Source organism: Leptonotus elevatus, chromosome 2 (genome assembly GCF_054856555.1).
Source record: "Leptonotus elevatus isolate MCC_2025b chromosome 2, RoL_Lele_1.0, whole genome shotgun sequence".
Lineage (NCBI taxonomy): Eukaryota > Metazoa > Chordata > Actinopteri > Syngnathiformes > Syngnathidae > Leptonotus > Leptonotus elevatus.
In genome coordinates, this window is record NC_141240.1 from 5,331,875 (window position 1) to 5,355,095 (window position 23,221).

Below are 23,221 nucleotides of genomic sequence, written 5' to 3' on the forward strand. Positions count from 1 at the left end.
GTGCAAGCCTTTTATTGTCATTTTGTATGGTCAGCCATGTGAATGTGGGGAAAACAAGTAGAGAAGCTTCTTGGTCACGTGTATCTAAGCATTCCATTCTCTTTTTCATGATGGTTTATTCTTTGGTGAAGGCAGTGGCAGTGTTATACTGCATTATTCAGTTCATTGCAGAGTGATACTGTAATGCACAACATAAACATTAAAGACAGTACTTGATGTGCAATATGCTGTCACTTTAAAAACATGTGCAACCACTTGAAATGTAAATCATTTTGTGCAATTTCAAGAAGTATGTGCAATGCAAAGTAAGTCACTACTACACTTGTTTGATAATTGCCATTCTAGTGAATTAATGTTCTCGTTCTTCCAATTTTGCCAACTGAGTTACATTTTATGCTGTTTTACATCATTGCTCATATTTTATTAACTTGTTTTTAATATTTTCCAACTGAACAGCACTCCCAATTTCATTGTACACCAAGTGACAATAAAGGCATTCTATTCTCTGTAATTATATATATTTTTTCATGACGAAAACACCAATATGCAAAATATTCTAAAGCAGTGACCTAAAAGGTCCTAAAAGTGAGTCAGTCATTTTGTGTGGGTTAAGGACGTGTATCATCAAAATAAGAACCAAATAGTCATTCATTATAAAGTGACATTTATTTTTACTTGTGTATTTATAATTGTTCTTTAACCGCATAAAAACTTGGCCGCAGCTCTACTCCACACCAGTAAGTTGTGTTTTGGGGGCAGGGAGATTTCTTCTTCTTTTTTTTAAGGAAAAAAAAAGGCACTTAAAAGTGAGCGGCATTTTTTTTTAAACAGTATGATTCAAAAGTCAGGATTGGAGCACATAGCCAAACCACAGCATTAATTAGATGATTTAGACTTAAATAATAATTTTAGCAAATTCGTTTTTTTCCCCTCAGAGGTGTGAATCGTACAGGTAGACCTTCACATTAGGGTTAAGGGTAGGCTCTGAGGTTCGTTGTTGCACTTACAATGCATTGTATCCAGGGTTTATCTGTAAGATGTTTTTTCTTCTGCAAAAATGGTCTTAGAATTCACCTGCACGATTAACATTTATGAATAACATGAACATGTGACACCGACAACAAAAATCAGAACAGAATTATTATTATTTTTAAACATTCCTTGCAATATTTCCAAGTTAATGACACGTATTTAATGGCACAGGACATGCATGTAATGCAAAACATTTTCAATGTAAATAACGAGTCCCAATTTTGCACTGCAGCTTTATTTCCTACCAAAACGTTATGTCTACGATATGATGAAATGGGATAGGGAGAAGTCAAGGCATACGAGTCATCATGTTCATACGCTTCCTGACTAAAAGCCACCTGGTGCATCTCATGACACACAAACCTCTGGCTGTCCCACGGCAAGCTTGTTGATGATACCAGCTGGGGCATCTTCAGGAGCTGGATCCGACCCACCGTCGGATCTTTCTGGGACAGAAGTCTGACCGTTCACAGTTCTCCTAAAAAGACGCATACTCATTTGCAGCAGCTCGCTGTCCACCACCGGATTCATGGGATACTGTTTGGTGAGGCCCTTAAAGGAAAGGAGAAAGATTTCAAGATGCTAGCCTTAAACAAAACACCAACACTTATTCCCAATACAGCTGAGATCAACAATGAAATGTCTTAATTGAATGGACCTTTCATAGATTTACCTTGTCATTTTTCAAGAGCTGCCTGCGAATGCTAAAGTCCCTGCGAGCACACAGAGCCTTGCAGCAAGGCCCCAGGTTGCTGAGTAATCCTGCCCTCTCCACTCGCCTGTTCATGGCTGCCATGTTCAAGGCTCCGAGGTCATGCTCAAACAGCTTGTCGGCATCTGGGAAGGAGGCATAATATTTTGAGTTTGTATCTCAGGCCTGGTACACGCGTTTTATGTAGCCTTTTATACTGCAATGACATTTGTGCTGACGGGTGGGTGGAATTACTGTAGGTGCATAAATTGTTGCGTGGCGCGATGATGTAATGCGTGCAGTATGTGTCCACATGAGTTGTCATTAATATGATTTGTTGCATGAGGCTTTTTCAAGATACAGTCAGTGCTCAGCGTAAATGAGTACACCTCCTTTGAAAAGTAACATTTTAAACAATATCTTAAAGAACACAAAAATAATTTCCAAAATGTTGGCAAGACCAAGTTTAATATACATCTGGTTAACTTATAACATGGAAGTAAGGTTAATAATAAAAAATTGATAACACATTTTTCAGTTTTACTCAAATAGGGGTGATGCAAAAATTAGTAAACCCCACGAAAAAATTAATAAATTTTGTACTTTGTATGGCCTCCACGATTTTTAATCACAGCACTAAGTCTTCTAGGCATTGAATGAACAAGCTGGCAACATTTTGTTGCATTCATCTTTTTCTATTCTTCAAGAATGGCCTCTTTTAGAGACTGGATGGAGAGTGATGCTCAACTTTTCTCTTTAGAATTCCCCATAGGTGTTCAATTGGGTTCAGATCAGGAGACATACTTGGCCACTGAATCACTTTCACCTGGTTCTTCTTCAGAAATCCAACAGTGGCCTTAGATGTGTGCTAAGGATCATTGTCATGTTGGAAAAGTGCACGACGACCAAGTGCATGGAGTGATGGCAGCATTTTTTCTTTCAAAATTGAACAATGCAGCTGAGAATACATGATGCCATCAATGAAGTGCAGCTCCCCGACTCCAGCAGTACTCATGCAACCCCACACGAGGACACTGCCACCACCATGTTTCACTGTTGGCACCATGCATTTTTCCTTGTATTCCTCACCTTTGCGACACCATACAGTTTTGAAGCCATCAGTTCCAAAAACATTTATCTTGGTCTCATCACTCCAGAGTACAGAGTCCCAGTAGTCGTCATCTTTGTCAGCATGGGCCCTGGCAAACTCTACGCGCGTTTTTTTGTGCCTGGGCTTTAGGAGAGGCTTCCTTTGTGGACGACACCCATGCATGCCATTCCTCTGCAGTGTACACCATATTTTGTCATGGGAAATAGTCACCCCAGTTTGGCTTTTTATTTCCTTAGATAACTGCAGTCTTCGATGTCGATTTTCTTCCACCCTTCTCATAAGAAGACGCTGCTGTTGAGTTGTTAACATCCCTGGACGACCTTGACGTCTCTGTGAGATGGTTGCAGTTCCATCTTTTTTAAATTTTTGTACCACTTTTGCTGCAGTATTCTGACTGATAAGTAAACATTTGCTGATTTTCTTGTAGCCTTCAACTTTGCTGTGTAATGAAATTAATTTCTTTCTCAGATCTTGTGATATTTCTCTTCCATGTGGTGCCTTTGCTAACAGCGTGAAATGGGAAACTGTTTTCTTTAAGTAACACCCATTTATAGTCAACAGTCTCCTTGACACCTGTGTGATGAATAATTTGACTCAGCTGTAGACGTTTGTAGTCTAAAATTTGGGCTTTGCTCCAGAGACTTTCAGTGGGGTGTACTCATTTTTGCATTACCCTAATTTGAATAAAACTGAAAATTCTGTTCTCTAATGTATATTATTAACCTTACTTTCATGTTATAAGTTAAACAGATGTTATACAAATTTAGTCTTGTCAATATTTTGAAAATTGTTTTTGATTTCATTGACATAGTTTAAAGTGTTATTTTTCGTAGGGGGTGTACTCATTTATGCTGAGCACTGTAGGTGATCAATGAGAGAAAACGAGCGTTTAAAATGTTTAAGTTCATTCATGTGCTTTCTGCCCTGCGGCATGCTTGTGACATTGGAGCAAGTCTGCAGCAATACAAACATTAATGTGACCAAACAGCCAGCATACATGGCGTTTGAGGAATCGAAATGCACCACAAAGCTGTTGGTGTCACTGTTTTCCCATGTCTCCAGAATGTGCAAATTGCGTACGGTAGGTCCAGACATGACGTGGCGGTGCGTAAAGTTTCACGTTCAGTTTGTTTTCTATAAATACCACATTTGGCGCAGAAATATTCGTATTTAAGAGTTTTGGCCTCATTTTGATCGTACTCAAGCTTTATAAATGAGGCCCCTGGACCTTCAAAATTGGGTGCCACGCCCACTGTTGGGATTGCAGGGAGATCATACATAAAAAAAAAAAAAAAGGAACGGTCAGATGCAAACTCTCACCTTTGGGGTCGTCCAGCTCTGCCTTGCACACTTCTCTGACCTTCTCCAAGAGCGCAGTCCCAGCAAGTCGCTTCGAGACGCCCGCTCTGAGGAAAACGGCCCCTGGAGTGAAGCGCAGGAGAGCTGCACCAGCCGCTCGGGGCTCTGGCTTCTGTTTGGGCATCAGACTGGACCAGTCCACATCAATGACATCCAGAGGGCCTGACAACACACGGAGGAGAATGAACGGGCAACTGCCACAAGAGCGCCGACAAATAATGTAATATAGGGATGACCCGGTACCTGTAATTTTCTCCTCATCCTGCTGGTCCTCTTTTTTCTGACTATCAGCCAGAATTTCATCAAGCTCATCATCACTGATTAGTTCATACCCCTCTCCGACAGATGCCACTGACTGGCTGTCGTCTTCTTTCCCCTCATCCTCTCCTGACAACACAACAGCCCATGCGCACGCATAAAAAAATAAAAAAATAAAAACTTTAGACGTAAATGCATTAGCTAAATGAAAGTGTATGTATTGAACCGACTTTTATTGGAGAGTTGTACAGCCCTAAAAAGTGTGTATATTTTTACCGTCAATACTGTCCATCCTCTCCATCTCTGACTGCTCAGCCACAACGTGGTGACTGTTGCTTGGTTTCTCAGGTTCTGGTGGGCTGAAGGCTTCTCTTGGCAGGAGGGGCTCGTAGTCACCTCGATCTTGCCGCATCAGGTCACCTCGCCCCGCAGCTCTCGAGTCACAGTGGGTGGGCAAGTCCAGCATCATCAATCTCTCCCTATCTCTATCGCTGCCTCTTTCACCCCGGTTGTCTCTGTCCCGTTCTCGCTCTCGCTCCCGCTCATGCTGCTGGATGAGTCCCTCGGGCAGTAAGCGTTCCCGGTCCCGGACGTCCCGCTCTCTCAGAAGAGGTTCACGGCCAGGACGCATGGGCGGAGGCTCTCGTCCCCTGCCAGGCCAATCCCTGCATTCGGGATCCCAATCTCTCTGTTGTTGAAGAGGCTGCTGGAGAAGAATGCCAGGCTGCTGCTGCCGGAGGTCCTTTCGGTCCCGCTCTCGATCAAACTGCTCCCTATCACGCTCCCGTTCTCGACTGTCGTAGGAGCCGGCACGGGATTGGGACCTGGCTTGCTTCTCTGAATCAGGGGAGCTACGTCTGGAGCTGTGGCTGCGGGAATCCTGGCGGTCTACAAGGTAAGCACACACAGTGTTAGGGTAGGTGCATGTAAATTAGTGGTGCATCACTGATCCATGGTCGGTTTGAATCAGGCCCCACGGTTCAGATTGTGCACAATCCGCAGATTGGTTAGTGGGGGAAAAAATGCGTATTCACACGAAAGCAACATGATTACACATTCACTATCATAGCAGCAGAGAAAGTTGAAAACCCTTGTGGATCACGTAAAGCGCGTGAATGGGAGCATTTTGGCAACTTGGTGTGAAATTAGTCCTCAAATTAATGATACAGGATTTCTTTTCTACTTTTTTTTGTCCCGACATCCTCATGCAGGCATGTCGAAAAAGCTGGAAACATAAGATGCTTTTCCACCAACAAGCCCAGGATTTTTTAGTTCTGGGTAAAGGAAGTTCTTGGTTGTAAAAGTTCTGCAGGAAATTTATAATTTGCGTTTCCACAGCGTCTTAAGAGTTCTCGGTAATTAATTTAAATGAGTTTGATGACATATGAGTTTGATGAGCCCAGCCGATGTAAAAACAACCCTCCCCCAAATTTGAACAACCGGTCAGCCTTGGTCAATGCATATGGAGGATCAAAACTGCCAAAATTCAAAATAAATAAATGACTAAATAAATAAACAAATGACTAAAAGAGAAAATAAAAACGGATATAAAAAATATAATTCAAAAATTAGATCCCCCCCAAAAAATATATATATAAAAAATAATATATATATATATATATATATATATATAAAAAATAATATATATATATATATATATATATATATATATATATATATATATATATATATATATATATATATATATATATATATATATATATATATATATATATATATATATATATATATATTATGTATAACTAAGTGAAAATAAAAAGGGATACAAAAATTATTTTTCAAAAATTAAATCCCCAAAAATATAAATGGAAATAAAAATACCAAAAATACATATATGCATAAATAAATAAATAAAAATAAATAGAAAAATAAAAAACACGATTAAAAAATTAAAATTAATGTCAAAATAAATATACAAATATAATTAAATATCAATCAATAAATAAAAACACTCTGCTCTCACACTTATTTATTTCATGCTGCAGACGCTCTGCCAGGCCAAAACGTTATTTATTGATTGATATTTAATTGTATTTATATACATTTATTTCAACATTTATTTTTTTAAATCTCGTTTTGTATTTTTGTATTTATTTGTACTTTTATTTATTTATTTTAATGCATATATGTATTTTTTTGTTATTTTTATTTCCATTTATATTTATTTTTTGGGATTAAATTTTTGAAAAATATTTTTTGTATCCGTTTTTATTTTCGCTTATTTATTTACTTAGTTATTTATTTTAAATTTTGGCAGTTTTGGTCCTTCATAAGTGCAGCCCGTCCCCTCAAAGTTCCAGCTTGGCTCAGCAAGACCCTGCTGCTGGATGTCCCCTGGGGAATTTAATTACCCTGGAAATTTTTGTTGGTGGAAAAATGCGCAAACTGAATTTTACCAAGGTAAATTGAAAAGTTCTCCAAAAGTTCTGGCGGTGGGAAAGCCCCAACTTAACAGACCGCCTACGCTCAGGTTAATTTCAAAATAAAGTTTGCCAAATAATACATTGATGGCAATGCATTAGTAGACTTTTACTTTGAAATTAGCCCACGTCGTGGCATGACAGCAAATGCAGGAGCCATATATCTTATGTTATATTTTTGGATTACCCCTGTAATTGTTTACCCGATTTTTGCTTCATTTGCATAATTGGGTCTACGCCCCTACCCAGAATACCCATTTCTTGGCACTAATACATTTCCCAATATTCACGCCGCCGGCTGTGTATAATGCCAGGTTTGCCGCATTAAACAGCGTTCAAACACATCCAATTGAAAGAATTCTCAGTACATTAACGATCCCCGTTTACAACTGGGGCTGTAACTTTTGTTTGCAAGTTATTTTTGTTCAATGTCAAATGTGACTGCCGCCACGCCATCATTGCGTATCCCTCGCTGTTGGACGTATGACTGAAGGAGCGAGTCGGACTGCTTAAAGCCTGGAAACCCCAAAACGAAGTGGGTCAATAGACTCCAATCAATGCATCTGCCTCTATAGCGAGCTTGACTTACCTTCGACATTCGGATTTCTTTGTCGTAGTTTTTATTGAAATTACATAGTTGCGACCGACATCCACATTAACGCTATCGCGAACTCATATTCAATCGCTAATTTAGGACACCTAAGAAACCGCTAGTTAATTACGCTGTCATTTTATGGCATGGCACAAATCTCTGACGTTAGTGGCTAGCAGCGAGCTGTTAACATTACCAACAAGTGCCTCGCTGGTAGCTGTAAATTAGTTTGACAACTGGTACCTGGCTTGCTTTCTTTACTTTTTTTCAATATTCTGGACCAAGGCTACTTTGTAATTCACTCTCCATGTTTAAAGAAAGGGAATGTGCCTTAAATTGCGCTTTGAGGTCTTTTTCATTATTAAAATAAAAAATGATAAATAGAACTTTGTCTTCATCTTCTTTATAAAAACATTTTTGCCCATTAGAAAAAACAAACAATCAGATCAAAATGTCAAATATAGCTGTTTATACTTTAGGAACACAATGTCAAGCCATTGTTATTTTATACATGGACAATGTATAAAATAAGAATGTATCTGCCCCATATTGCACTTAAACTTTTGTTCCCAAGTCCTAAACGGCCACATTAGACATTTTAAGTAGATTTTTTTTAAATTAATGGGCAAAATCATTTTTATAAATTAAATGTTTTTTTTCTTTCTGATTCGTGATTCAAATCCGTGATCCGATCCGAACCGTGACTTTTGTGATCTGTTGCAGCACTAATGTAAACATGTTTAGAATTGATCTGACTGCTGACCTGAAGAGGTGCTGCGGCTTGGCTCGCCTCTTCTCAACTGATCTATTCGTGATTTCCTCTCTGTTCCCGGTGGGTCGCTCACTCCAAGCCTCTCTCTTTCTCGCTCCCTTTCCCGGTCATGTGTGCCGGTGCCCTGTAGCCGCCCCCTGTGGACACGCGGCCCCTGCAGGTCATCTCGGTGGGCCGACTCGTTGGAGGGCGACCGCGGGTGCCTGGTTGACGTGCGACTTTGGTTACTTCCCATGCTGCTGCTGCGTGTCTGCTCTGGGGGAGGCTTGCGGAGAAGGGGCTGGGACATCAGCGGCTGTGGAGTCAAAGTCTGCAGCAGCATCGGAGGATCCTGCAGAAGGAGAGGAGCGATGGGAGGTGGGTTGCACCGGTCTCTGTCCCGACCCAACCTGGGGCCGCCGCCTCTTCGAAGAGGCCCAGGTGGAGCACGCTCAGCAGAAGCGGAATCCAGTTGTCCATCGCGATCTGAGACTTCCTCATCTGACCAGTCACTGAAGTTGTCCATTTTGGACAGTTGGGCGGGCTCAGCATTGCCTCCGGCGCCACGATGACCTGGCCTCAGTGAGGGAGGCGGTGTCCGAGGACCTCTCTTCCTCTTATTGTGGGGCTGATGCACTGAAGAATCCTCCTCAGATGCCTCAGAATCTCGTCCGCGTTTCTTCTTCCGCTCAAGCACTTTCCTCTTTACTCCTTTCCTGGGTGAAATCAGAGATGGAGGACCATCAGTCGAAACGGCAGCCGGGGGCTCAGGGATGACGCCACATGCGTCTTCATCTTTGCGCCCTTTCTTGATGCCCTTCTTCAGTGATTTAGTCTTCTTTTTGCCTTCCTCAGGGGGCTGTGCCACAGCGACATCTCGGTCTTCATTGTCAGCTCCAGGAGCAACAGAAACAGGAGACGGTGAGGATTCTCGCACGTCTCTGCCTCGGCTACGAGCGTCAGGGTGCGCATCTGAAAGCTGATCGGCTCGCCGGTCACCTCCCCGGCTGCGTTCACTTCGGGGATCCTGGTCGTCATGGCGGCTGCGTGCTTCCCTCTTATCTCCAGCTCCTCTGCGCTCCTCATCCTTCCAGTGGCTTGGCTTGTCATCGGATATTACAGCTCTTGTTGGCGAACGCAACAGGGGCTCCAAGGGGCGCACCACCTGGCTGAGCACGCGATGCTTATCCGCACCTGCACATGAACATGTCACAAGAACTCAGATTTATTAAATAGCAATATACTCGCCAGATATTAAATCCTCATTCCCCAAAAAGGATGTTTCCTCTCTAAAATAATTTCCTACTGTCACTTGGAGGCGGACACACAGGGCTGGGGAGGAGGGGCTGTGGGTGGAGCTTGGCCAGCCCTCGGCCAATTGGACGCTCACTTTTCTCATCTGTACTGTTGTAGCCATCACTGTCTGCGGGACTGTGGTCACGCGTCCCTCGCTTGGGTGAGGTACGGGGGCTCGGGCTGGTTTCCAACCTGGGTCGCTTGCGGCTACAGGGCATGAAGGGGAAAGTAATTATGAAAAATACATTTTAGCAAAACAACGTGTTCACAATAAACTACCATAGTTTCCGGACTATTAAGCAACACCTGAATATAAACTGCCTTCGATATATTTAAAAAAAAAAAATAATTGTGCATACAGTATATAGGCCACACTGGTCTATAAACAGCTGGTGTCCATGTTGCAACATGGAAGATTCACAACGTAAGATGTTACAAAGATAGATATGGTCGAACGCCTTCTCCAAATCCACCAAACACATGTAGACTGGTTGAGCAAACTCCCATGCACCCTCGAGAACCCTGCCGACGGTGTAGAGCTGGTCCACTGTTCGACGGCCGGGACGAAAATCACACTGCCAGGGATGTGATTTGACCAAAGTGAAATTATCTGAAAATTTAGCCGGGGGTCTGGGGGCCGCGGGCACTCAGCTAGGTCCAGAGCTCATGGGTTTTCCGTGTTTTTAAGTACTTTCAATGCACTCAGATGACAAAGAAATAGACAAAACAACAGCATAAATTTTCAATGTATATTGAACTATCCCATATAAAATTGCAGTTTTAGTCAACTCAAAATCAGTCACATTCAAAAACATTGGACTGCCTTTGCTTTTAAAAACTATCACTGAGAATATCATCATATATATTTACCATGCAATAAATCATTTAATCAATCATTCTTAATTTAATATATAATGCATAACAAAAACATAAAATACCTCATGCAGCAAGCTCTGGTAAAAACACAATCATGCATTCGGATTGACTAAGATCATCTCTGTAACTGCATACATCAAGATAGTCAACATATTGAAACCTGAAAAGTGCAAACATGCAGCATTCATTTGAGTTTGTGTCAATGATTAACCATGTTAAATATTTATGGCCATTTTTATTACGTTATAATATTTTCGAAAATTTGATTTCGATTAATTTGAAAAGTTTACCACCGACCTCAAAATTCACGACTCTATCAGCAACTGGTACAGGTTGTTGGGGTGGATCACGTCTCTCTATTACCGCTTCCGATTGTGATGTCAATAAGGGATGGAGGCCGTAAAGTTTTGGAGTTTTCGTTTGGGCACCGAAACTTCCAGCGATGGTTGTTCTTGACTGGAGTTCTTTCACGTGTTTTTTGCTCTTTGCGTGACTTTCAAGAGCTTTGAAACCTCTCCCACCATAGTCAATGGTATCATGGCACCAAATGCAAAGCGCTTTCCCGGCACGATCGATCTTCCGAATAAAGTCACTGAACAAATTCGTCACAGTCTTCTTTCCAACATTTGTAGATATATCCTTCTCTAACCAGTCCCATCGAAACTTGTTTTTTACGATCTTGTCAATTTCCTTAACTCGCGGAGCATCTTTGCGTTCGATCACGGACATCTTTCTTTAAACACCCGGCAAAAACGTCTGAGAAATGAACAATGGCATACTCCTATGCCTTTATAACAAGCGCGTTTATTGGTCAACAAACAATGGCATACGCCTATGCCTTTATAACAAGCGCGTTTATTGGTCAACACGGAGACTTCAGCCAATCGCAAGATCAGTTTCATTTTAGTTACGGAAACACTAAAATGGAATGCTGTCGAGAGACGAAATCGGATTTTTTACCACTTAAAAAATTGTAACATTTTATTTTTGGAGATAAAAAAAGCGGAATTCCGCAAATTAGCGGAAAAATCACATCCCTGCACTGCTCTTCCTGAATCTGAGATTCGACTTACCAAAGGACCCTCCTTTCCAGCACCCCTGAATAGACCTTACCAGGGAGGCTGAGGAGTGTGATCCCTCTATAGTTGGAACACACCCTCCGGTCCCCCTTCTTAAAAAATGGGGACCACCATCCCGGTCTGCCAATCCAGAGGCACTGTCCGCCATGTCCACGCGATGTTATAGAGGCGTGTCAACCATGACAGCCCCATAACATCCAGAGCTTTTAGGAACTCCGGGCGGATCTCATCCACCCTCCGGGGCCTTGCCACCGAGGAGCTTTCCAACCACCTCAGTGACTTTGTCAGAGAGAGGAGAGCCCACCTCAGAGTCCCCATACTCTGCTTCCTCAAAGGAAGACGTGTCGGTGGAATTGAGGAGGTCTTTGAAATATTCTCCCCACCGATTCAGTCGAGGTCAGCAGCACCCCATCACCACTGTACACACTGTTAATGGTGTACTGCTTTCCTCTCCTGAAACGCCGGATGGTGGACCAGAGTTTCTTTGAAGTCGTCCGGAAGTTTTCATTGGCCTCACCGAACTCCTCCCATGTCTGAGTTTTTGCCTCAGCAACCACCAAAGCTTCATTCCGGTACCTGTCAGCTGCCTCCGGAGTCCCACAGGCCAAAAAGGCCCAATAGGACTCCTCCTTCAGCTTGACGGCATCCCTTACTGCTGGTGTCTACCAGCGGGTTCGAGGATTGCCGCCACCGCAGGCACCGACCACCTTACGGCCACAGCTCTGATCGGCCGCCTCAACAATGGATGCGCGGAACATGGCCCACTCGGACTCAATGTCCCACGCCTCCCTCGGGACAATAGAGAAGTTCTGCCAAAGATGAGTGTTGAAACTCTTTCTGACGGGATTTTGCCAGACATTCCCAGCAAACCCTCACAGTATGTTTGGGTCTGCCAGGTGTGCATCTTCTCCCACCATCGGAGCCAACACGCCACCAGGTGGTGATCAGTTGACAGCTCCTCCCCTCTCTTCACCAGAGTGTCCAAAACATGCGGCCGCAAATCCGATGACATGACTACAAAGTCTATTATCGATCTGCGGCCTAGGGTGTCGGTGCCAAGTGCACAAATGGACACCCCTATGTTTGAACATGGTGTTCATTATGGACAATCCGTGACGAGCTCAGAAGTCCAATAACAGAACACCACTCAGGTTCAGATCAGGGGAGCTGTTCTTCCCAATCACGCGCCTTCAGGTCTCACTGTCATTGCCCACGTGAGTGTGGAAGTTCCCCAGCAGAACGTAGGAGTCCCCAGAGGGAGCGCTCTTCAGCACACCCACCAAGGACTCCAAAAAGGGTGGGTACTCTGAACTGCTGTTCAGTGCATAGGCACAAACAACAGTCAGCCCCCTCCTACAGGTGGTGAGCCCATAGGAAGGGGGAGCCACGTTGCCTTTTCAGGCTATGCCCGGTTTATTTAGTCATTTATTTATTTGGCAGTTTTGGTCCTCCATACTCTACACTATGAAGCTTGTTAGCCCGTAAAAAGTAGCCACATCATTGCAGGGTATAAAGTGTGTGAAAAAAACAGCGGCTCATAGTCCGGAAATTGCAGTAACTTAAATCTCTTCATGCAGTACATGCCTCGTTTTGCGGTCGTCTCTTGTCTCTCGAATGGTCCGGTCATCTCGGACCTCTTCCCTCCTCTCCCGCCTTTCCTCCCTTCCCCGCTCTCGCTCCTCCCATTCCCGCTGCCTCTCTCGCTCCCGCTGCTCTCGTTCCCGTTCACGCTCCTTCCTCTCTCTCTCCCGCTCTCGTTCTTCACGCTCCCGTTCTCGTTCTCGCTCTCTCTCTCGTTCTCGTTCCCGCTCTCTCTCTCGTTCCCGCTCCCTGGTACGCTCCCTCTCAGCCTCCCTTTCCTTTTCTCGTTCCTTTTCTCGTTCCTTTTCTCGTTCCTTTTCCCTCTCCCGCTCCCTCTCCCTATCTTTCTCCCTTTCCCTCTCTCGCTCCCTGTCTCTCTCACGGTCTCTAGTCCGATCCTCCCGTCTTTCTTCTCCTCTGTCTGTCCTGCGCTCATCCCTTCGTTCATCCCTCTCAGACTCCTCCGATCTTCTCTGATGCCTGTTTGGGGAAGCTGCTCTTTGATCTAGGAAAACAAAAGTTATAAAGTCATATAAGCAATGAGTCACACAATTTTTTTTTTAGCTCCCACCTCTCTCACGGTTATCTCTGCGGTCTCTTTCACTGTGGCCGCCTCTCCTGTCATAAGAGGAGTCTCGGACCTGCTCTCCTCTTCTGTCCCGTTCCGAAATTCTTTCGGTGGCATTGCGTTCCGTGCTGCGTTCCGTGCTGCGTTCACGTGCGCCGCTGCTTCGAGACTCCCAGTTGTCATGACTGCTGTCCAGCTGGCACCCTCTTGAGTTCCTGTTCGAGCCTGATGGCGGAAGACAGTTGACACTGCACATGACACACAAGCTCTTATTTTCCCCCACTGAGATATTCGTGTCTTGCCTTTGTCAGAGAAATCGCGTCCCCTCCCACGACTGCTTCGCTCTGTTCTGGTCTCTCTTCCTCCTTCGTCACGCCCATGAGCTCTTCCATAACTCCTGTCCTCCTGGGCCATTTCCTCCTTTTTGAGGGTCTCCGTCCTGTCCTTTTCTTTCTCTTTTTCACGCTCTCGTTCCCTTTCTTTCTCACGCTCACGATCTCGTCGTTCCAATGACTCTCGATTGGAGCGGGTTTCTGTCCTGCTTTCTCTAGTTTCCTTCACATCTCTGCGGTCACGAGGCTCCCTTGTCATTTCGCGACCTCTCTCTCGGCCGTCCCGTCGCTCTCGGACATCCCTGGTCTCTCTGTCGTCGCGGCTGTCCCTTGACAAAGCATGTTCTGAGTCAAAATCCCAGTCGTCGCGGTTATTGTCCTTATCTCCCTTCCTGCGGCTTTCTATTTGAAAGACAGGAAAAAAAAGATTACTTGAACATTTTCTTTGCCACAACAAGAGATTCCATCTTCCACTGAAGCAACACAACAGTAGGATTCTGTAATGATGCAAAGCACAACCGTTTGTCAAAATCTGGAAAGGGTAATGCATTAGAACACACTGTTGTAGACCATGCATGCACACGGCACTTGCTCATGATATTGTGTGAGTTGTTTAAGTTTGAATAACAACGAAGGAAGTTTACATTTGAAACTATAATTAATCATTTTAAAACCTAAAACCTAAGATTTAGAGCTTTCTTTATGTAACACTGAACAAGGTGTTCACCAGGTGAACTTTCGCCAAGTACAAGCAAAGCGTCTTCCACTAAATTGTCATGACTGGTCAAAAACTTGTCAAGTTGTCTTGCTTGCATGTTAAAGCTTCTCCAGCAAACTTATATTAGCATAGCTTGCTTAAAAGCATGTCTTTTATCAACACATCGTTAAGCAATGATCGAGTTTAAGTGTATAATAAAGGCAGGTGAATGTGATTATCATGGCTAGATTTTTAATTTATTTTTAAGACCTTACATCCACTGCCAGCAGGCCATCACAGCAGCTTAAATGGACATGAGAGTCATAAGAGCACGACACCAGATCCTGTCTTATATTTTTACATTTAACTGAAGATAGTGTTAATATACATCAATTATGGAAAACAAGTGTTATTTGTATATTACTGTTAGACAGGTTATTAATTTAAAAAAACAAGCATCTTGTCAAATGGGCGATGTGCGTGTTTATGTGTGTGTACGTGCATTGGGTTGGGGGAAGGGAGAGGATCATTACCTGAGTGGAATTGATAGGGTAATCAATTCTAAAAAGATTTGTTAATGACAGCCCTGAGAACGAATTTCGCCCCACTTAGGTGGGTGTGTCAATCAGTGGTACCTTAGCCTTTAACGTGAAGGTGTGTCCAAACTTTTGACAGGTATTGTACCTTCATCAAAACTGAATGAATAGGTACAATAACATCTTTGGCCATTTTTTATACTATCCTAGGCACACAAATGTGATCATTCTCTAAATAAAACTTTAACCTGTGTTCTGCGTAGGGATAGGCCGATAATCTGCGCCAATATTCAGCATTTTATGAATATCGGCATCAGCCTTTTTTTGGGTTTAAAAACTGTTATGTTTTTCTCCTCCGTCTGCTCTGAGTCAGCGGCAGTTGACTCCCTGCAGCATTGGCCCGCGCACAGCACCATCTGATTGGTTGCTCGTGCAGTGCTAACAGCCAAAAAGCAGCGAAAGCTCAGATCTTCTCTAGACGCTCACATGCAGAAGAGAAAATCGAATGCGGACAAGCCATTGGGCTGGTGTGCAGTTTAAGAGGCTACCTTGTGTATTAAATAAATGTATATAAATAAAGATGCCCCTGCTAGTTGACAATCCACTAGCTTGCGAATTAGCGACTATTTGGGAATTAGCGTGCAGGCTAATGGTTAGCCCGTGAGCCAAGAGCCTGGGGACACCATGCACTTTCTGTCAGAATTTTACCAAGTTGTCTATTTTCAAAGATTTTTTTCTAATCTGAAAACCCTTTAACATGTTGCAAAGCTGTTTAATAAACATGTGCTTAAAGGCATTTAAGCAGTCAAGTGCTGGAGTTTTTGTTAGTAAATTTTTTTGACAACAACCTTTTTTCTTTTTCTCTCTCCTGCAAATGAATATTGGCTTCAAATATCGGTTCTCAGCATCCTTCACTACCGATAATCTCTAGTTCTGCGCGCACACAGGTACACATGCGTTGCCCAATGATTGCAATCTCTACTTCTGTGTGACAACAACTGAAATAGAATGGGGAAGAAGACAAAAGACGTTTACCATCTCTGCGCTCATGTCTGCGCTCCTGAGTGTGCGGACTCCTCTCTCTATCCCCACGACTTCTCTCACGGCCTCTCGAGTGGTGCAGAGCGGGGCTTGATTTGTCCGATCGACGGTGGGGGGAGGACGCATCTTGAGATGTGGCAGGAGAACGAGAGCGCTGCGACCTTGGTGGAGAAGAGGCTGCGACATTGGAGCTGCGGTGGTAGTTGGGAGAAGATGAGCGGCGGCGGCGAGGAGAAGGCGAATGCCGCTGGGGAGAGGAGTCAGAGCAGGAGGAAGGAGAGTGGCGGTGGGGCGGCGTGGGAGTGCGCTGGTGGCGTGGAGGTGTTGGAGACCTACAGACAGACAGGCAAATGAATTCATCACAGCCCTGGTTCCGAGCCATCCAACTGCAGCCAACTCATGTGCTAACCTGCGTGGAGGAGATGGTAATAGAGCGGCCTTATGTGATGAAGGTTTTGGAGAGGTGGACTTCTTCCTCACTGAGTGTGAAGGTGACACACTACCAGAACGGTCCTCTGAGGTCACTGAGCGCTTTGCCTTGTGAGAACTGTCAGATCGGTCCCTATAAAACAGTGAGAGATTAGCATGAATAGCAAAAAGTAGGTTTTACTGTGGTCTAATGAAGAATGCAATCTTTACCTGCGTTTCTCCTTCTTCTCTTTGTGTTTTTCTGCATCACGTCCCCGGTCTTTCCCTTCTTTCTGCTTCTCTTCACATTTTTCTTTGTTTTTGTGCTTGCCTTTGTGCTTCTTTACAACCACAGGGACGTCCAGGGGCACTGGAGGTGGGGGACTGGGGGTACGAGGCCCTTTCTTCTTACTGTGGGATCCTTTCGCCGCTCTGGTAAAAAGATGAAAATGACAAGCATAAATGTCATCATTTACGCTTCTTAGATATACTGTACTTTTTCTCATACAGAAACTTGACAGTTTTCACTGCATTCTGGTAAATCTGTGTTGCATAAACATTAGTTCCATTTCTACCAAGCAGCACAGTTTACTCAACTTTATCTATAGAGTGGTTTAAAAACAACTATAGATGCAAAGTGCTGTACATAAAGCAAAAATCAGACATGTAAAAACAAAAACAAAAAAAACACAGTTAAAGGGGAATTCAAGTCAAAAGGCAAAACCATAAAATAAAAAGACACAAAAAACAACAGGAGGGACTAATCACATTCAAACTCATGCTAAATGGGATTAAGCACACACCATTTAAAGTGCCTCTTATTAGTGGACAAAAGTCATGTTTTACAGTTTACAAACAGTATTCAAAGTGAACTTCACAGTACTAACTGGTGGAAACAGGTCTAAAGAAACCTACTTGGCAGTTTCTGCGACAGGTGAGGATCCAGACGCCTTCTTTTCTTTCTTTCCCGACCCTTTAACTCCACTTTTTTGTTTTGGCGAGCCACTGGATTTCCTGGGCGGAGGGGAGTCTCGTGAACGCAAAAGCTCAGGAGAGGCCTGAGAATCAGAATCATCTTCATTGGCAAAGAACTTTAAAACACTCAAGGAATTTGTCACTGATAGTTGGTGTAAACTCTAGAGCGGAAGTAAAGCACACACAAAAAAAGACACTGTGAAAAAAAAAAAAATCAATTTAAGGCATTATGTTTAAATACAAAGTGTAACAAGTCATTAAGACCTAATACTCATCAACAACCAAGGCGGCAAAAGTGGTACCAAAATTGTTGATACCCCATTGTTAACTCATTGACCCCATCCATTTTCACTAAAGCAACCCCTTTCGCTCCCGGCTGTTTTACTGGATTTTGACAGATTTTGCAAGGTCCACAGAATACTCTGTATGAAAACATGGAACCTACCAAAAGAAACATTAAGAGTCTCTTCTTTCATCAGGAAAAAAAAGTATATTTGTATCTGTGTCTGTTTTGCAGCAATTAGCATTAGAACATAGCTAAGTTTCTTCATTTTTCACAAAGCTGTTGAAAACACTGGGGAAAAGAGCTTGTTGCAACATGGCCCTGGTTGAGCTCTTATACTCTGCTGCCACCTGCTCGCCATTTTTTGTAAAAACTACCATTGCTTTAAGCAACCTTCATGTCAGAAGCTGTATCAATGCCTTCTGTATGCTCTAGCATAAACAAACATTGGGAGTGCATTACAAAGTATCAAAAAATGTATTTAGACATTTTGGGGTATGAATGAGTGAATGAAAAAAAATGAAAGAAAGAAAAAAATAAGTCACATAGCAACAACACTGAATAGACACAACAGAGATGTGCATAATGACAGCAAAGTGCTACAGGTTGAGAAGCTGCATCAGTCAAACGGCAGTCTGTCTGTATGTCTGGACAGACAAGGTGTATAATAGGGGCTACTAAACCCCTTGCTTCTTACTTTTTGCATGGCTGTGGACCTTGTTTTGGTGGGTGTCTCGTCTTTCTTGATGACAATTTCCTCTCTCTTCTCTAAATTCTCCTGCTCCAGTTTCATCAGCTCACGTTGAATCTTCTGCCGTTTCATCTCGAGGGACAACTCGTAGTCGTAGTCGCCAATATCAGAATCTGCAAATCCAACAAGAATAGACTTAAAACAAACAGAGCCTTTAAGAAATAAATACCATATACAAAACAGGACACAAAAATAAAAAAAAATAATATATATATTTTTTTTTAAAGCTGGCAAACCTTCGCGGTTTGTTTCCCACTCTATGGGCTCTTCTTCGCTGGCTGGGGTGCGCTCCTTGGTAATTTTGATATCCTCTTTCTCTCTATGTCGGCCCCTGGAGGAGTCTCTCTGCTGTGATTCAGAAAAGTCACACAGATGCAGACAACTTAATATAATAATTATTTCCATTTTGATAACATCCCGCCTTGCGCCTTCCTCTTATTGTGGTGAAGGGCTAAGTTAGCTGAGCCTTTACATATGTCCCCTAGCATGGTCACCTATGGAAAACGGGTATGATGCGAGCGACCAAACAAAGCGCGTCTCTAAGACCCATTATGATGAGAAAAATTTTGGAACTCATTTTCACTTGCCCTGACACGTTGGGGAGCGCCTAGTGGCCAGGCTGCACTCATGGGGCCCAGCAGGGTACAGGCCGAAAAAGCAACGTGGGTCTCCCTTCTTATTGACTCACCACCTGTGGGTGGGGCTAGCGGGGTCAGGTACATAGAACTGGGTGACCCCCAAAGGCAGGCACATTGAACCAGGTGGTGGGTAAAGTTTCTGGATGTTATGGAGTTGTCCTGTTTGGCACGCCTCTGCAGACATTGCATAGACATCAGGGATGGTGCCTCTGAAATGGCATACTGGGTAGTGGTTCCTCTTTTTAAGAAAGGGGTGTGTTCCAAAAACTGGGGGAAATCACACTACTCAGCCTCCTTGGAAAAGTCTACTCGGGGTTCTGGAGGAGAGGGTCCATCAGGAGGTTGAATCTCAGATTTAGGAGAAGCAATGTGTTTTTTGTCCTGGCCGTGGAACAATGCACAAACACTAAACCCGCAACAGAATCCTCAAGGGTGAATGGGAGTTTGCCAATCAGTCTACATGCGTTTGGTGGACTTGGAGAAGGTGTTCCACCGTGCCCCTTCAAGGAGTTCTGTGAGGTGCTTCAGGAATATGGCGTACCAGACACCCTAATAAGGGCGGTTTGGTCTCTGTACAACCAATGTCCAAAAATGTTGCTGGCAAAAGTCAAATTAATGTCCAGTGAGTGTTGGATTGCTCCAAGGCCGCCCTTTGTTGTTGATCCTGTTCATAACCTTTACGGATGCAATTTCTTGACATAGCAGAACCGTTGAGGAGATAATGTTGTTCTATTGGCTTCAAACAATGATCTTCAACTCTCACTGGAGCAGTATGCAGTAGAGTGTGAAGCAGTTGGGATGAGAATCAGCACCTCCAAATCTGAGACCATTGTCCTCGGTCGAAAGGATGAGATCTTACCCCATGTTAAGGCAGGGTTTTTCCTGTGTACAAAATTCAGAGGCGGCCACCTCCACCTAATTTGCTCGCCACTTCCAGCCTGAGCCACTGAAATCGCTCAACACAGCTGTGTTGACACAGCACTCCAGCTGTGTTGATTCAGCTCGGCAGCAACACATTTTAACTGCAGTTCCAGTCTTGCGCCATTATGGAGGCACTGTATCAACAGCAGTTTGCCGGAAAGACCTGAAGCAACAACTGATGAAGTAAAGTTTTTTTAAACTTCAATGTACCGAAGAAAAAACAAAAGAAAGATCATGGAGCAACCGTTGCACACGCCCATTTCCTGATTGTGAGGTAGAGGTGGCGCGCTCCATCCATTGCCAAAGTCATAAAAACACAGTATATACATAATGATTGTAGTTAAAAAAAAAAAAAAAGGCAAAAATGAATGTCAATTTTGTATTCATATGATTTCTCATTTCTAGTCATGATCGTAAAATGGCTGCAGGAGGGGGCCAACAACAATATCACGGACACAAGCGGCCAAAATGAGATTCCTCTGCAGTGTTGTATTGGTGCTCACCCATCCCTATTTATGACTATATTTTATTTTCAAGATGATTGATTAATATCATAAAACTATATACATTGCCAGTGCTCCAATCGGATTTTGAACAACTGCTTGTGATCAGTGGAAAATCAAAAGCAGAGAGTGAATGTGTACTCACTCGTCCTGTAGGAGATGCTGGCTCATCCAAATCACGCTTTACATTGTCTGGGTCATTATCCTGCCTTTTATTCTTCATCCTCTCCCGCAAGTCGCCAGTGGGTCTCTCTGCTGACCTGCTCCAAAGACAGAGAGAGACAGACAGACTAAGAAATCAGATTAAATTGGTAAAAATATACAGTATAATGAAAGCCACTTTGTCAGTTTGTCACTGAGCAATTTCAGACCGGTAGACTGGCACACAGGGCTGAGGGTCCAAAGTGAACCGTATGTTCACAAGGCCACTGCAGCTCAGCCTCAGCACATCTCAGCAACAATTATACGCAGATATTGGTTATTCGCGAAGAGCGGGGGTCCACGCCACCGAGAGACTCACATTTAATCTGTGCTGCAAAATTTATATATTCAATGAAATTTGGTCCAAATTCCCTACCGACCTATGTTGTAACTGTGTAGACCTGATTTTGTATAATGGCATGTCTTTACAGGATGCAACTTCCCAACTGCAATTAGATTAGCAATTATTTTATTTTCTAAAATCATCATACCGGCTGAAATTATATCCTTTGCCTCGTGGTTGAGTTCCATGTGTGTAGCGACAAGTGTTTCCGTAACTGCAGTTTCCCGTCTTCAGCCAATTTCTACAGTGACTCTGAAAGACAAAAATTTGCATTCAAAGGACTCACAACAGCGGGGGGCCACTGTATGTTGACAGATATAATATGCTACAGTCTACATACATCAGCAGCATTACTCCCAGTGCTCGGGCCGAGTCTTTCAAATACACTGGGCCGTCGCGAGGGGGCGGCAGGGTTGCTGGTGCTGCTGGATGCGGTGTTGCTGCTGCTATCGGATATCGTTTTTGAATTCTCCACTGTAACCTTCCGCCTGATCTTGGACATTCTGCAGGACTGGTGGGTGGAAATCGTGCAAAAATCAGTTTTTACGAGTTTGCAACAGTGTGATCTCTCAATATAGCCATTTAACTTGAACACTTAGTTCATCATAAGTTACAACAGCACTGAGTAGTGAAGATTATGATAATCAAGCATAATTACTATTGACTGTATGCAGTGATGCCAGTAACATGTCACTCCAATATGACAATTTTTTGGGGTAATTACTAACTAGTAATCTAATTTGTTACCATTTCAAGACCAGTAATCAGATTTATGTCCATATCTATATTTATCTACGGGCACATGCCTCATGTTACGGGTATGTGTCTGTTTTGGACCTATTTTACTTCCATGTACACCTAGTAAGTATCTAATAGCTCTATTCTGGATAGGTCTATTGCTTTATATTCTTTAACTCCCCATACCCCAGCAGTATAATTTAAAATAGGTTAAACACATGCATTAAGTATATGTATTATAACCATGCTCCTTACATACTTTAAGGTTATTAATCACCGATCCCAAAGCTTTGCTAGCAGTTAGCAAGGGTCCCTGTTCCAACGTCAAAACTCATGAATTCACCAAGAAAAAAAAGCCTAAATAGCGATGCGAACAGACTGAAGGCTGATGATTATCCTGAAAGCAATAATTGGCATCTACGACAGTAAACTGCATTGCGACAAACATATGCACCTGGGCATACTCGACGTATAGGGCAGGCAAAAAACGAAATAGGCTAAGCTAACATGATGCACTTCGTGTTGTCATTGAGCGCGAGGCCTTTGTGGTTACGAGCGCGTGTGCTGCACAATGAACAGACAACAAGACGACTCACCCAGGATTCTGAATCGGTGTCGCATCTACTGTTATCCCGGTACAAGATTAACTTATTAAATAAATTAAATTTATTCTTTAAAGCCAAAATCTAATACTTTCCGTGGAGCCCGCATTTTGACGGAGGATATGCGTCACAGTCTATGGTCTTCTTTGGCAGGCAACGTAAGATGCATGGGTAATAGTAGCGCCATCTATTGGTAAATATATTTATTTATTTTTATTTATTTTTTAAACCGTGTCAGTCACGTCAGAGATAGTCTGCTCTGCTGATCATGCGATCTTATTGTTTACTGTACTCATTGTGCGTTTTGATTATAAATAAATAAATGGTTTAAGTTACAGTGCTTAGATGCCATTCAGTTAGACCAAAGTGTTGTCGTGTCCATGAGACAATACAGGCCTGGAATTTTTATAAATGAAACTGTTCCCAATATATGTTTTTTTTTAATCACTCGAAAATACTAGACAGAGTTCACTGTACACACTACAAACCTCAAGCACAACAATAAACATACGGTTAAATTAATGCCTTTCTGACACTGATGACCAAAGCTTAACATTATTATTGTAAAATAACACTAATTTATACCGCTGTTGTATAGTATTTAATTATTTTGTGGA

General features: G+C 43.1%; 1 protein-coding gene across 5 annotated transcripts; it reads right to left on the bottom strand.

Annotated features, from left to right (window-relative positions):
* Positions 1-647: 647 nt before the first annotated feature.
* Positions 648-23,190, bottom strand: zc3h13 (zinc finger CCCH-type containing 13). Of its 5 annotated transcripts, none has more exons than XM_086067913.1 (20): positions 22,599-23,190; positions 21,605-21,775; positions 21,413-21,516; positions 20,866-20,980; positions 18,895-19,003; positions 18,605-18,771; positions 17,565-17,707; positions 16,881-17,081; positions 16,651-16,803; positions 16,236-16,573; positions 13,938-14,369; positions 13,639-13,860; positions 13,071-13,572; positions 9,542-9,738; positions 8,248-9,429; positions 4,728-5,339; positions 4,437-4,580; positions 4,155-4,355; positions 1,706-1,869; positions 648-1,584 (listed from the first exon to the last, which is right to left on the bottom strand). In XM_086067913.1, the coding sequence occupies exons 2-20, from the start codon at positions 21,764-21,766 to the stop codon at positions 1,381-1,383; spliced, it is 5,352 nt and encodes a 1,783-aa protein (XP_085924039.1). In that variant the 5' UTR covers positions 21,767-21,775; positions 22,599-23,190; the 3' UTR covers positions 648-1,380. The 5 variants fall into 5 exon arrangements, with proteins under 5 accessions (XP_085924039.1, XP_085924040.1, XP_085924041.1 ...); XM_086067914.1 differs by having other exon boundaries at positions 13,648-13,860; positions 18,895-19,006; XM_086067915.1 differs by having other exon boundaries at positions 9,626-9,738; positions 18,895-19,006.
* Positions 23,191-23,221: the final 31 nt, after the last annotated feature.

Excerpts from the sequence above, each read along its gene's own strand:
- zc3h13 (XM_086067912.1), bottom strand. The coding sequence starts at position 21,766 with ATGTCCAAGATCAGGCGGAAGGTTACAGTGGAGAATTCAAAAACGATA. Across the intron at positions 19,007-20,865 it reads CAGCATCTCCTACAGGACGA|CAGAGAGACTCCTCCAGGGG; the intron begins GTGAGTACACAT and ends TCTGAATCACAG. Across the intron at positions 17,082-17,564 it reads CCTGTCGCAGAAACTGCCAA|AGCGGCGAAAGGATCCCACA; the intron begins GTAGGTTTCTTT and ends TCTTTTTACCAG.